The sequence below is a fragment of the Astatotilapia calliptera genome, chromosome 9 (genome assembly GCF_964374335.1).
Source record: "Astatotilapia calliptera chromosome 9, fAstCal68.1, whole genome shotgun sequence".
NCBI lineage: Eukaryota > Metazoa > Chordata > Actinopteri > Cichliformes > Cichlidae > Astatotilapia > Astatotilapia calliptera.
Window position 1 is genome coordinate 22,166,256 of NC_137430.1, and position 13,247 is coordinate 22,179,502.

Sequence of the window (13,247 nt, forward strand, 5' to 3'; positions counted from 1 at the left end):
AGCTTTTTAACTCCTTGAAACATCTCTTTGTTGCCTCTAGAGAAACGATCCATTTTTTTTCTAGAAGAAAGCATGACTGTCATATTTCAGCACCCCCAACACAAACTTCAGCACTGGACAGCTCCCCACCACCTCCACCTCCACTAGGCCCGTCATGTGATCCTATTTATGGCATGACGTCAAATATTGATTCACTGTTTAATGAATTATAATGTTTGAATTCAAACTTCTTTTTTTATGGCGTGGCTTGGGGGGGGGGGGGGGGGGTGTCTTTCATTGACGCGAAGGAGGGATGTACTCTAATGGGACTGGTGAGGTGGGTGGGGGGGATGACGCAGCCGCCCACCTACCCCCACCACTCCCCCCTTACCCCCCCTTACCTACGCGACAAGTGAAAAAGGCATGCTTTCGGAATTATGCATAAAAAAACCAAAGGGAGTACAGTTCGCAGGACGCAGGAAAGTTTTCTGCAGACAAATGTTTGCCGCTTTTCTTCTCCACCGCGACCGAGTCCGCTTAGAAACTCCCCAAAACTGAGCCGCAGGTGCACAGCGGGCTACGCACACTCCGACCAAGCACAAGGGCACCGAAGAAGCTCTTCGCTGAGTAACAGAGGAAGAGAGGAGGAAGGGAGAGAGAGTGCGTGTGTGTGTGAGAGAGAGAGACTGAGATAGAGATCCTATCTCACTCTCCCAGTTGAGGTTTTCAGCGGATCGCGTCCAGCGTCTCGCAACTGGTAAGAGGAGCCACTTTTGGGGAGTTTTTTCTTCTTCTTTTCTTTCTTTTTATTCTGGGTAAAAGTGAGGCGAGTTTAGATGAAAGTCCTGGTGTGTGGTTGTCTGTTTGCTTTGAAACTCAGGTGTGGTGTGAAAGCAGCTAAAGTGAACCTACCTGATCGTAGAGCTGTGCTGTGAGTAGATTCGTTTAACTGTTGCCTGACTTGATGCCGCTTTTTTTTTTCTTTTGCAGCAGGACAATGTCTAGTAAAGCGACTTTAGCACTATTCATCTATGGAATCATAATGCATTACAGCGTCAACAGCTCACCTGTGGGGCTTAGCTTTCCCAGTCTTAGGTATGTATGCTCTTATCCGTCTTTAAGTTTCCCTTTTCAGTCGCTGATTTGTGGTTCATGTGCAGCTCCTGGTGGGCACCGAGCACCCGCAGGGCACAGGCTAACGAGCTTATCTGCTTTAGAGTTAGTTATGTCTGGGAGTATAATAGCCGATTGGATTACTGGATAACATCATCTGACAGCCAATCCATAGGGCTGAGAAACATTCACCAGGGAGCGGCGGTAATGAAATTTAAGCTACTGAGGCAGTGAACTACGGCGTCTCAACCTGACCTGCAGCCATTAATACACCGGATGTATGTGATTGAATGATTAATAGAAACGAGTTTACTGGGTTTAAACAAGTTTAAATCCCAATTAGTTAAGAGAATTTCGTGTGACTAATCCTTATAATTCCAACATTTAAAAAACAAATGTTGTGAAAAGAGTTCCTGAAACTCCTGATGTCTGATCTTCTTTCTGAGTTAGAATTTCATGTGAATATGCGAATAATATGCTACATGAAGTGCAGATGTGAAGAGAAACTGGGAAAAACTGTCCATTCTTACTTTTATTCAGACTTGATGGCGATGTTTATGATGAGGACGGCAATTCCTTACCGTCCCTGGATTACGACAGAGATCAAATTGAGGCGAGGAGCGCTCCGTCTGTCGCTGACGACGTCTACACTTTATACTACCCTCCGGAAAAAAGGTGACTTTCATGTCGGCTACGAAAAACTCCCCCCCCCCCCCCCCCTTCTCTCTTTTCTCTCTCTCTCTCGCTCAACGTTGCAGACATCCATGTTGAACATCTCATCGCCGTACAGTCCCTATTTATGTCCATGTATGTGTATGTTACGTGTTAATCAATGTATTGTCGAGATTTTGTAACTTCAAACACGAAGGTTTTATTTTAATCATTTTTTTTGTTTTGAAGCTTTAACAAAAACAAAACAAAAAAATCAGTCTGCTTTGAAACGAGGGAAAAGTCATTGATTAAAGTCATTAAAATTTAATGAAAGAATAGAGACGATGATGAATATCTTCACTTTCCAAGAAAAAGGGTGGGGGGGGGGGGGGGGGGGGGGGAATCAGCAACGTCTCTCTGCGTCAGGATGCGCTGAATTTATCTCCCGTGAAGACTCAAAAGCTTGTTTTTCTTTAAATAAGCTAAAAAAAATTAGTTATTTTGAATCAAGGGGAATGTCTTGGGGGAAAATAATGCTTTTTACGGATTCACTGTAAATCACAAAGGAAATGATCTCATAGTGACTCGTAGAGTTTTTACTTAAAGGGTGGAGGGAGGTTTAAAAAAAAAGCCCGTTTTAGGCCTAAATAATCGATTTAAGGTGGATATTTTTGCAGTGTAGCGACTTGACATTGTGTGGTGATTTTACTGTGTGGCTATCTATCATCCCAGAACGGAAAGACATGCAGACGGCATGTTTAATAAAGCCTACAGGAAAGCGCTGGGTCAGTTATCAGCAAGGAAATACCTTCATTCTCTGATGGCAAAACGTGTAGGGTAAGAGCTTCTTCTTGGTTGTCACCTCTTCTTTTCTTATATTAAATGTGGTCTGTCCTATGTGTGTTTTTCCCCCGTTGGTTTTCTTTAAAAACTCATAATTCACGCTGTTACACGTATTGTATATGTCTGTGGTCCCATTATCTCCCAGCGTGCTGCTAAATAAATCGCCCTCGTCCTCTGAATCAGCCTTTATTAATGCTATAAAAAAATCGTCAGGGGGAACACAAATGGGCACTTGATTGATTTGGGAAGTGTCGTTTTCTGAGCTGGCTGCAATCTAAAGGCGCAAAGGGAAGAATTAAGCCGCACAAGTTTAAATTTATCTCCAAATGAATTATTTATGGGGACTGAGTCCCAGTGGTTCCCGGTGGAAGGAGGGGTGGGGTGTGATGGAGGGGGTTGCAGTTCCTCTATAGCCTTATGAGCAGGCCCATCACATCTCAGTGCAGGCATGAAAAATAGTGAAGGGGTGGGTTAAAAGTTAAGCAGAGGGAACATGAATCAGTGTGGAAAAAGCCTTTGTGAGATCACTATTGTGCTCACTACCATGCTGCCTGTTTTTGTCAGTAAATCTCCAACAAATGTTTTAAACTGAGGATGCAGAGTGAGTGTATCCACAGCTCTCCTGGCTGGTGATAAAAAAGGAGGAATGTGGTTATACAATGATTTTCCTTTTTAAGGAAAAACACAAACAAAATAGATTTAGCACCACAGGCTGTACATATGGGTGGGTCTTGTGAATGCATCATGTATCCGTGTGCTGGTAGTGAGACCCGCCTCTCGTCTCTCCCACAGCGGGGGGAAAATGTTGGATGACAGCTCAGAGCCCCTCTCCAAGCGACACTCAGATGGGATCTTCACAGACAGCTACAGCCGCTACAGAAAGCAAATGGCAGTCAAGAAATACCTGGCGGCGGTCCTTGGGAAAAGGTATAGACAGAGAATTAGAAACAAAGGACGGCGGCTGGCATATTTGTAGCATCTTCCTCCTCCTCTCCTGAAAAACAAAACAAAAACAAAAAAAAACCAAAATCAAAGTGTGTGCAGCCCCAGATGAAGTCATTTTGAAATCTGACCAATCAGTGGATCGCTTTTGTGTTCTTAAACATGTATTTATGTATGAAGTAAGCCATTAAAATGAATATTTTGATAATAATATTGTTTTTTATTTTGTACTTAAAGCACTTGAGAACGCACATATCTACTTTGTGGACCAATTTTTCTTTCTTTGTTTGTTTGTTTTGTTGTTGTTGATTTAAGAAAATTTAGCCTCTATTTCTGTATTCATTGATTTATTTATTTTAGGCTAATTTATTGAGGGGACACAGTTGTCTGACGTGACTCATATGCTCCAACAGCCCTGTCTTTTAAAAAATTAGCAAAGAGACATGAATGTGAGGAAAATAAATAGTTTAAAAGACAATCAATGTATTGAATGCTGCTTTTTGTGACGTGACATTAAGAGTTTAGTTGTCTTTATTCACAACAGCCTTGAAGACATAGGTTTTCACCATATCCTACAAGAAATAGACTTTGATGCCCTCCCGGACGGGGAAGAGTTTGAGGCTTTTTTGGGAGAATGGCTGAAACAGTTCTCTCCCGAAATCCCGGTGAGTTTCAGGCTCTTTCCTGAGGCCGTGTCCTTGCAAGGGGCTTCTTACGCCCCTCCTTTTTCCCCCTCCTCACCTTCAGCTCTCGTTTCAAACACTCAAAACTCAACCTCTTCTTCCACCTCATCTGTGCTCCTGTCTCTCTAGACTCTCACAGATTTTTACTTTTAATTAACCCATCTATCCACAAAAAAGTGTGGAGAGATGGAAAAAAAGTAATTTTAGTTGGCTGGAAAAAATGCCAGTTTTGTTTAAGTAAATTTGAGAGGCTTGTCAAAATAAAAGCCTCCAAATCTGAGATGAAGACCAGAGTACTTTTGAGGTTTTTCTTGCCCTTTTTCTTCCTTGGTGTTTACAAAGTGAGCACACACACACACACACGCACACGCACACACACACACGCACACGACACACACACACACACACACACACACACACACACACACACACACACACACACACACACACACACACACACACCTTTGACTCGTGTAAAGTGCCAATCTTGTGTTTTCTGGATTCTGTGTTTTGGAAACCTCTTATCCTGCTAAAGGTTTTCTCACGCCTCTCTGCCCATTTAATAAGTATCACGAACATCTCAAGCACCATCAGGCAAATTTAAAAGAAAAAAAAAAAGAAATGATACTTGTTACATGGTAACTTATTCATCAGTTTGTTCTTTGTGAGAGACATAACAAGGCAGTTTGAAGCTTTGTGTTTGAACCTTCTGGGTCTATTGTGCTTCCATTCTCTGTCATGTGAACCGATGTAAAAACTACAGTAGATTGCATGATTAAAGTAATTGCACTAGCCACCGCATCTGTGCAGACGACTCCAACTAGATGGTTTTGCTTGCTTTCTGACTACTACAAACATACACGCCTTTCATTTCTGGATGTTGTTTTGTGTTCTTTTCTCTTCACTTTTCCCTCACATTTCTACACAAAGCTGTATGTCCTCTCTGAATGCACTGGCGAGAGTTTCCCAATCTAATGTCATACTTTATGGGTTTGTTACTTAGGCAAGGGAGATTTTTGTAATCTACTGTTGAATTGTGTGCGAGAAAAAATAACTGTGGACGATTCATTTTCTAGTATCTTTATACGGCAAAAGCCACAATGATTGATTATATTAAAAAAGAGAGAGTGAGGATATGATGTAACCAGGGTTAGAAACACACAAAGAGAACTGAAGTAAGGGAAGCAGGGGTGGGTCAAATGACAAAGAACATGCTGATTTTGAAAGGGATCAGGGCAAGTTTATACAACCAGCATGGTTAGACCAAAAACTCAAAGTCTTAGTGGTCCCCCGCCGCCCCTACAATCTGCACACTTCTTACCAAATGTGTTAGGAAGGAATAACAGCAGGGTAAACGTTTCCAATTTGTGTTTACTGTATCAATCTTTCTTTAATTTTGCATTCCCCTCTAGGGTTTGTGACGCAGGAAGCAGTTTGCGGCTGTGGTGCCTTGCATCGACTTTAAAATCGCCATGAATCCTAGATGGCTATTTAGTGGCCCTACAATGCTGCACATCATCAGCTTACATTTCACCCTTTTGTTGTTGTTGTTGTTGCTGTTGTTTTTGTGTTGCACAGATGTTTGATATAGTCTTAAGCATCATTCATCTTAGACGTCAAGCACTGTTGCTTGCGCTGCTTTCTTTTTGTACTTTGTGTTTAGAGCACTAGATGTGGATTTTTGTGAAAATAAAGCGAAGAAGCAGTTTTCCGCACTCCATAAAACATTATATGTATGGTAATTCAAAGCGCCAATAGCCTTACGAAAATGAAATAATCTTCAAAGATATATATATAAATATATATATATATATATATATTTACTGTGTGGAAAGTGAATATTAGACTACTTCTTCGAATGGCCGTCTGCAAGGGTCAAGTCAATAAATGTTTAAAAAAAAAACGTGTTGTAAGATTTGTATGAATAAATTTTTGTAAACAACAAAAAATTTCGTCTAATCTTTGAAGCCAGTATCAACAGAACTCATAACGTTTGAGAGGACCCTAACTAGTGATGAAAACCTAAATCACCACATTCTTTCAAAGGAAAGAGACTATCCGCTCGACAGTTTTGAAGGGATGTTACGGTACATGAGAAAGGACATACAAATTAAAAGAAAAAATCTGGTCAAAGAACAATGGTGAAATATTAACAGCATGAAATATCAAATAAACTGCACATAGCCAGATAAGACAAAACGACATCATGCAAATGAACCAAAGAGTGGAATTTATGTTGGAATAACCAAAATAGGAAACAGACATTGCTTCTTTATCAACAGTGGGTTTAATTTTGTTGTGAAAAACCCCACCAAACTGCAGAAACAAAGGAAAGCTGGTGAAAGGGAGACCAAAAGATCCAAGTCTCTGCCCCATTTTCACCGTGACTCAGTCAGTTTGGCGGAGGAACTGTGACACCAGTTGGCCGGGTGACTACCTCCCCTTGGGAGAGCATGAGTAAAGAGACGTGGGAGGGATCACCCAGCCTGCGCCACACACTGCTTCGCTGCACTTTACACCTCTCTGGGACTTCAGCAGTTGCGACCAAAGGCCTGCAGGACTGGTGGAACAGTTGGGCTGTCTGAACACTGGTACTGGCACTCTGTGAAAGGAAGAACTGGTGTGGGCTGGTTTTGAACAGAAAGTACAGGGTACATGCATACATCCACATGTTTTTTAAAAAAATGAAATGTCCAAACCTATATGGGAGGTGCTTCCTTTTATATCCCTAAAAATCTTCTTCCTTGTAAGATAAAGGTGAAGGAATCCTCGAAATAGCTGCAGGCCAGGGTGATGCAACAATTTTCAATATGTAAAAGACTATTAAAAAAAACCCCAAAATGAGACTCCAACATAAAATTTGCACAATTATATGGCATTTGATATGCATATATATTCACACAGTGTATCATTAGAATGTATATGGACCAGTGCTTTTGGTTAAACATTGCTAACAACTCTTCCAATACTTGCTCACATTTTCCAGTAGCTATACATGTTAGCAGATGTGGACTTCACAGTTTATCTTCAGTACCCCTTCCTGGCCAAATGTAGACCTTGTTTGGGTCCTAACACTTTTTCTGAGCTTTGCAAAGTGCAGTTTGAGTTGTTAAAGTTTTCAATATCTGCTGCAAAAGACGTCTGTTGTTTCCGGTAAACTTTAATAAAGGCGTCAGCAGGATGCTACTGTAAATCTACAGAATGCCCATGTTTATGATCTATGTGGTGACTATCACTATAACCACTACATGCATGAATGATAAAAATAGTACGATGTGAATCTCTATCAGCCCAGTGTGTCTCACTCCCGCTGAGACTCCTGCGTTGTTGGAGCAGCCGATGACATTTGGAATACCACCACCCACCCTGTCGCCCTCATCTCTCGTCTTTTCCTCACAAGTGACACCTTTTAAAACTTGTGTGTCTGTCTCAATGCCAGCTAATGACCTTAAATAGATCCCCATATTTCATAATACCTGATAATAGCGCAGAAGAGAGAAGGACCTTTTCTATAGATTGAAGGCTTGTCTGCACGTCCCCCGCTCTCCAGACCGGCCCTCTGTATTGCCTGAAATCTCTTTAAAGGGCATCAATTACAATCACATCACTTGCGACAGTGAGTAGTTGCAGCAGGACACCGCCTTGCGCGTTATGGGATGTTAGACAGTGTGACCACACAAAGCCTGCTGTGTCTCTCTCGGCTCCCCTGTGTGCGTAATAACCCCCTCTCAGACATGAAGGCAGGGCTTTGATTTTCATGGCTGCGGCCTCAGCTCTCAGCGGAGCGCAGAGAGAGGATGATCAATGGGAGTGATCTGATTCCTTTGGCCCGTGCCAGACCCTTTCTTAACCCTGCTAACCCAATCAGCCAGTGTTGCCAGGCAACCAGTCCCAGGAGGATGCGTTGCAAGTGGGTGGGGTGCCAGTGGCTTTCCTGAGTACCAAAAGATCACAGTGGATATATTTCACTCAAATGGCACCAGTCTCAGCTATGTTGTCTTCTACAGGCTGAAATTGCAAGGCGCAGGGAGGGGCTGATAAACAGGCTCTCATATAGGCGAGCAGAGGTTGAGTAATGGGTAGTGATCCATAATGGGCACTCACACAAATAAATCACAAAAGCAAAACACGTAAATATGTGGTAAAGTAGCATCACTGTAGGAGCAAATAAGAAAATGAAAGTGAAAATGCATCTTATATGAAAAACTTGAGTCCTGAATAAGTTAAGGATATGACAGGTAATAAGAATAAAGCACCAGGAATAAGTTTGCAGCCATACTAAGACTCTGTGTGGTTGTATTTAATTGTGTAAGAAAGTCACTGTCACTCACTGGTCAGTGGACTCCTACTACTCTTGGCATTTGATTTTGAAGAAGATGTTGGCATAATGGAGAGGGCGATAGCACCAGGGAGATAAACTGCATTCTTAACAGTCAGTCATGTTACCAGTGCAAAGCTCTGGAGGGCAAAACATAATTTAAATATCCTGAACATAGAACGTCAGTACACGACTGCCACTTTCCATCTGTTTCAAGCAACAGGCAACCTCCAGAGCTGAAAGGGAGCCAAAAGATAAGTGGCAGAAACTGCAGTTCCTCTAGTGACCACTTGAGGCTGCCTCCAAACAGTTAATCCCTATTGTGTTACGCATTAAAATGTCCAACTTTACAGCATTAAAAAGGACATCTACAGCCTGTCTTCTATGATTAGTTTTGTCATTCGTGATTACTCTACGTGGGGTTATTTATATATTTTTATAAGTCATCCACTTGGATAGTTGAGTTAGGCGTGTGGACACATTAATGGACACACGTCCCACACAGACACATGGAGCTGATTGTAGTTTGCTAGGCTTCATCCACTATTTCAAGTTGTTGAACTGAGTCTGTTCACAGTGTAGACGCTTGTGTTGTGTGGTACTGACCATCCAAAAAGTTTTGGTGACTGAGATTCATGAAAGCAATGGGTAGCATCAACCTTACGACATCCATCTTTCACACTGTCTTTGGTTTCAAGCTATGAAAACTGAGCTCCTCTCTCAAAAGAGACAAAAAACAACCAAGTCAGGAAAGTGCAAGGAAAATGTTCAGAAGAACAAATAAGCCTATGCATTTCTGTATTGTCTACTTGTATATATGAGGGTTTAAAGAAGTGTTTTTGCATGTAATCCTTGAATCTATGTTATGCTAGTAGCTGTCAAAAAACTGAGAGACTTGTTAGTGCATCCAGTTTAGAAACTAGCTTTCATTTTGTCAAAGCAAAGGTGAGATAGCTTGCTATGGAACACTGATCTATCAGCTGTTAGTTTTCAGGGTCATTGTTGGCAGTGTTCTGGGGCAGTAGTAATAGGAGTAATATTTTTGAAGTCTTTTTGACATAAATCTAATTAACACTTTGAGTCATGTGAAAAAGAAACTTTTCACCCCGAGGTCAGAATGTCTAATAGTGAAACTGCAAAAACCCAAGAGCTCTATCTCAGACTCTACAGGCCTCAATTAGCATGTTAAAACTCCTCAACATGTATGGCTTGTCAAGGGAAATTCTCTTCTCTCTGAAACAAACATGGCAGCACAGCTTGGGTTTGCAAAGGTGCATCTGAGTAAATCACAAGACTTCTGGACCAATGTTCTTTGGACAGAAGACCAACCCAAGATGTTTGGTCAAGATGTTTTGGCAACTGTGCTTGTTTGTCAGGGTTAAGGAAAGTGTGATTGCAAGCTGTGCTATACTCTACTCTTCCAGATGAAGAATCCAGAACAATAAACACATACATATATACACATATATATATATATATATATATATATATATATATATATATATACACACACATATATATATATATATATATATATATATATATATATATATATATATATATATATATATATATATATATATATATATATATATATATATATATAAACACCCAGCACGCCCCTGCGGGCGGTTTATCCTTCAAGCTCGGGTCCTCTACCAGAGGCCTGGGAGCTTGAGGGTCCTGCGCAGTATCTTAGCTGTTCCCAGGACTGCACTCTTCTGGACAGAGATCTCCGATGTTATTCCCGGGATCTGCTGGAGCCACTCGCCTAGCTTGGGAGTCACCGCACCTAGTGCTCCGATTACCACGGGGACCACCACTACCTTCACCCTCCACATCCTCTCGAGCTCTTCTCTGAGCCCTTGGTATTTCTCCAGCTTCTCGTGTTCCTTCTTCCTGATATTGCTGTCATTCGGAACCGCTACATCGATCACTACGGCCGTCTTCTTCTGTTTGTCTACCACCACTATGTCCGGTTGGTTAGCCACCACCATTTTGTCCGTCTGTATCTGGAAGTCCCACAGGATCTTAGCTCGGTCATTCTCCACCACCCTTGGGGGCATCTCCCATTTTGACCTCGGGACTTCTAGGTTATACTCGGCACAGATGTTCCTGTACACTATGCCGGCCACTTGGTTATGGCGTTCCATGTATGCCTTGCCTGCTAGCATCTTGCACCCTGCTGTTATGTGCTGGATTGTCTCTGGGGCATCTTTACACAGCCTGCACCTGGGGTCTTGCCTGGTGTGATAGACCCCAGCCTCTATGGATCTTGTACTCAGAGCTTGTTCTTGTGCTTTGTGTATATATATATATATATATATATATATATATATATATATATATATATATATATATATATATATATATATATATACACATACACCAGCAGCCCACTGATACAAGGCAGTATCCATTCCTTCATATTGTTCACACAAAATTCTGACCCTACCATCTGAATGTTGAAGCAGAAATCAAGACTCATCAGACCAAGTAACATTTCTGATCTTTTATTGTCTAATTTTGGTGAATTCATTAAAATTGTAGCCTCAGTTTTTGAGTTACTGTTGGCTTCAAACAGTCTGGCCATTCTTCGATGACCTCTGACATCAACAAGGTATTTTCTCTCAGAGAACTAATCCTCACTGGATATTTTCTCGTCTTCGGGCCATTCTTTGTTAACCCTAGACTTAGTTGCTTGGGAAATTCCCAGCACATCAACAGTTTCTGACATACTCACACCAGCCCGTGTGGCACCAACAAGCATTCCACATTGAACATCACTTAAAATCACCTTTCTTTTAAAGTTCCTGCCATGAGTAGTTGAACACATATACCCATATAAGGCGGTTGGAGAGTGTTCTTACCACAGTACCACCAACAAAAATATTTTTTTTCTGTGAAGTTTATAAATAGGAGCACCCTCAAAAACTAGTGCTACTCACTTTATGAGCTTCTCGTTCTCCTCCCTTCAAAAGACAGATGATGATTAACTTGAGATTGAATTAACTTTCCAGTCTCAAGACTAATTTCTCTTCTGTGAAATTGGGTTGTGAACATGTTATTTCTGATAGAAGCAAAGGTAGGAATTTGTTTGCGTTGAGTCCCAGTGTGCATGCATATGGGTGTCTGTGTGGTATCTTAGTTCCGCTCTGTGTGTAGTAACGAAGGAATAGACAGCACTGACAGCAGTTCACAGCTCACCTTGTTAAGTGGTTGGAATTTCTGCTTTTCATCCCACCTTTCTAGCAGAAGCATTAAGTGCTGGAGGCAAGTCATTTTTTACTAACCACTGTATCTATAAGAACCCGTCAGAACAAAGATTCATATCGCAATCACAACTTCACAATATTTTACGTCCATATTGTTAATTTAAACCTGCATCTGGAGCACGCACCCAGCCCATTTCCCACGTTTCTCCCTACCCTCCACCTCACTAACTCTCCACAGACCCTTACAGTACATCACAGCCCAATTAGCGTTCTTCTGCCTCAGACGTCATGGCAGTCTAGGTTCAGAGGCTGGAGGTTGGACAGCATGTTCCCTGGATTTGGACTGAACGCTGTACTCATTACTGGACTTGTCAGCTGACCTCTGATGTGATTTTCCTCACATCATTAGAGATGCTGCAGATCTCAGAGCTAAACCGGACTTATCCACACTCACGTCACAGCGCCATTATCTACTGCCGTCACGCTATCGATCTATGTATTAGAAGACAGTATAACCTCATGAAGTCATCCGTGTGCAGGACAGTGGTTGTAACTTTGCAAGCAGACAGGGTGAAGGAGGTTGCAGACACTGGGCAAATGTGTACACAATTAACAATTCCATCCTACTATGGTGATTCAACCTTGTGTTGGGAGGTCATTGACAACGATGAAAGCGATAAAAGTCCTTTTTGTAGTAGTTTTCATATCTGGATGCTCATCATTCATCCACCACCAGAAAGATAGTGGTAATAAATCAGTTTCTCTAAATCCTGCTAAAGATAGAGGGAGAGTTAATTTATCTCACTTGTGCTGACGTGGATGTACCCGTATTCTGTTGTTGCAAAAAAAATGTACCTGGTGAGCATATATAAATCATTCACTACCAGAATAGTACATCCAGTCATCTTTTAGAAAAGCAACATCAAATACTTACGTACACAAGCTATTTTAGCCTTGCTCTTTTTTTTCCTCCTGCAGCTCAATGAAAACACATTTTTACTCAAAGAAATAAATAATCAGAGAAAAGGGTGCAAGAGAAAATAAGGTTTTGCTTTGTAGATGCAACTTTGAGTCAGTTTGTTTCTTAACATGTATAATGAATAGAAATACAAAAAAATGTACTTATGTATCAACTAGGGGTGCAACGATACACAAAATTCACGGTTCGGTTCGGTTCGATACTTTGGTGTCACGGTTCGATATTTTTTCGATACAAAAAAAATGTTCATGCCTTTTTAATTTGTCATTTATTAAAATTATAAATATATATTTTAACTCAAAAGTACAGTTTTTAAATTTAACCCTAACCCTTGTGTGTGTTTTTTATTTTGACAGCGAATGCGCACCTGCGGACCACTTATGTGCACCCCTGGTTATTTAGCTCGTCATATCGCAGCCACAGAAATTCTTTTGTCCATGAAACCATAAAGCTGCACTTTCTTTTTGCCTTATAGTCTGATTTGTCATAACTTCTCCGTTTTGTGGTAAGCTTTTCTTTGGCTG

General features: G+C 41.3%; 1 protein-coding gene across 6 annotated transcripts; it reads left to right on the plus strand.

Annotated features, from left to right (window-relative positions):
- Nucleotides 1-416: 416 nt before the first annotated feature.
- Nucleotides 417-6,160, plus strand: adcyap1a (adenylate cyclase activating polypeptide 1a). 6 transcript variants are annotated; one of them, XM_026179859.2, is made up of 7 exons: nt 417-736; nt 970-1,074; nt 1,633-1,767; nt 2,476-2,580; nt 3,379-3,513; nt 4,073-4,193; nt 5,624-6,160. In XM_026179859.2, exons 2-7 carry the CDS (start codon nt 977-979, stop codon nt 5,630-5,632), a joined length of 603 nt encoding a protein of 200 aa, XP_026035644.1. In that variant the 5' UTR covers nt 417-736; nt 970-976; the 3' UTR covers nt 5,633-6,160. The 6 variants fall into 6 exon arrangements, with proteins under 6 accessions (XP_026035644.1, XP_026035642.1, XP_080162199.1 ...); XM_026179857.2 differs by lacking the exon at nt 5,624-6,160 and having other exon boundaries at nt 421-736; nt 4,073-4,798; XM_080306073.1 differs by lacking the exon at nt 2,476-2,580 and having other exon boundaries at nt 595-736.
- Nucleotides 6,161-13,247: the final 7,087 nt, after the last annotated feature.

Excerpts from the sequence above, each read along its gene's own strand:
- adcyap1a (XM_080306070.1), top strand. The coding sequence starts at position 944 with ATGCCGCTTTTTTTTTTCTTTTGCAGCAGGACAATGTCTAGTAAAGCG. Across the intron at positions 1,768-2,475 it reads TACTACCCTCCGGAAAAAAG|AACGGAAAGACATGCAGACG; the intron begins GTGACTTTCATG and ends CTATCATCCCAG. Across the intron at positions 3,514-4,072 it reads GCGGCGGTCCTTGGGAAAAG|CCTTGAAGACATAGGTTTTC; the intron begins GTATAGACAGAG and ends TATTCACAACAG.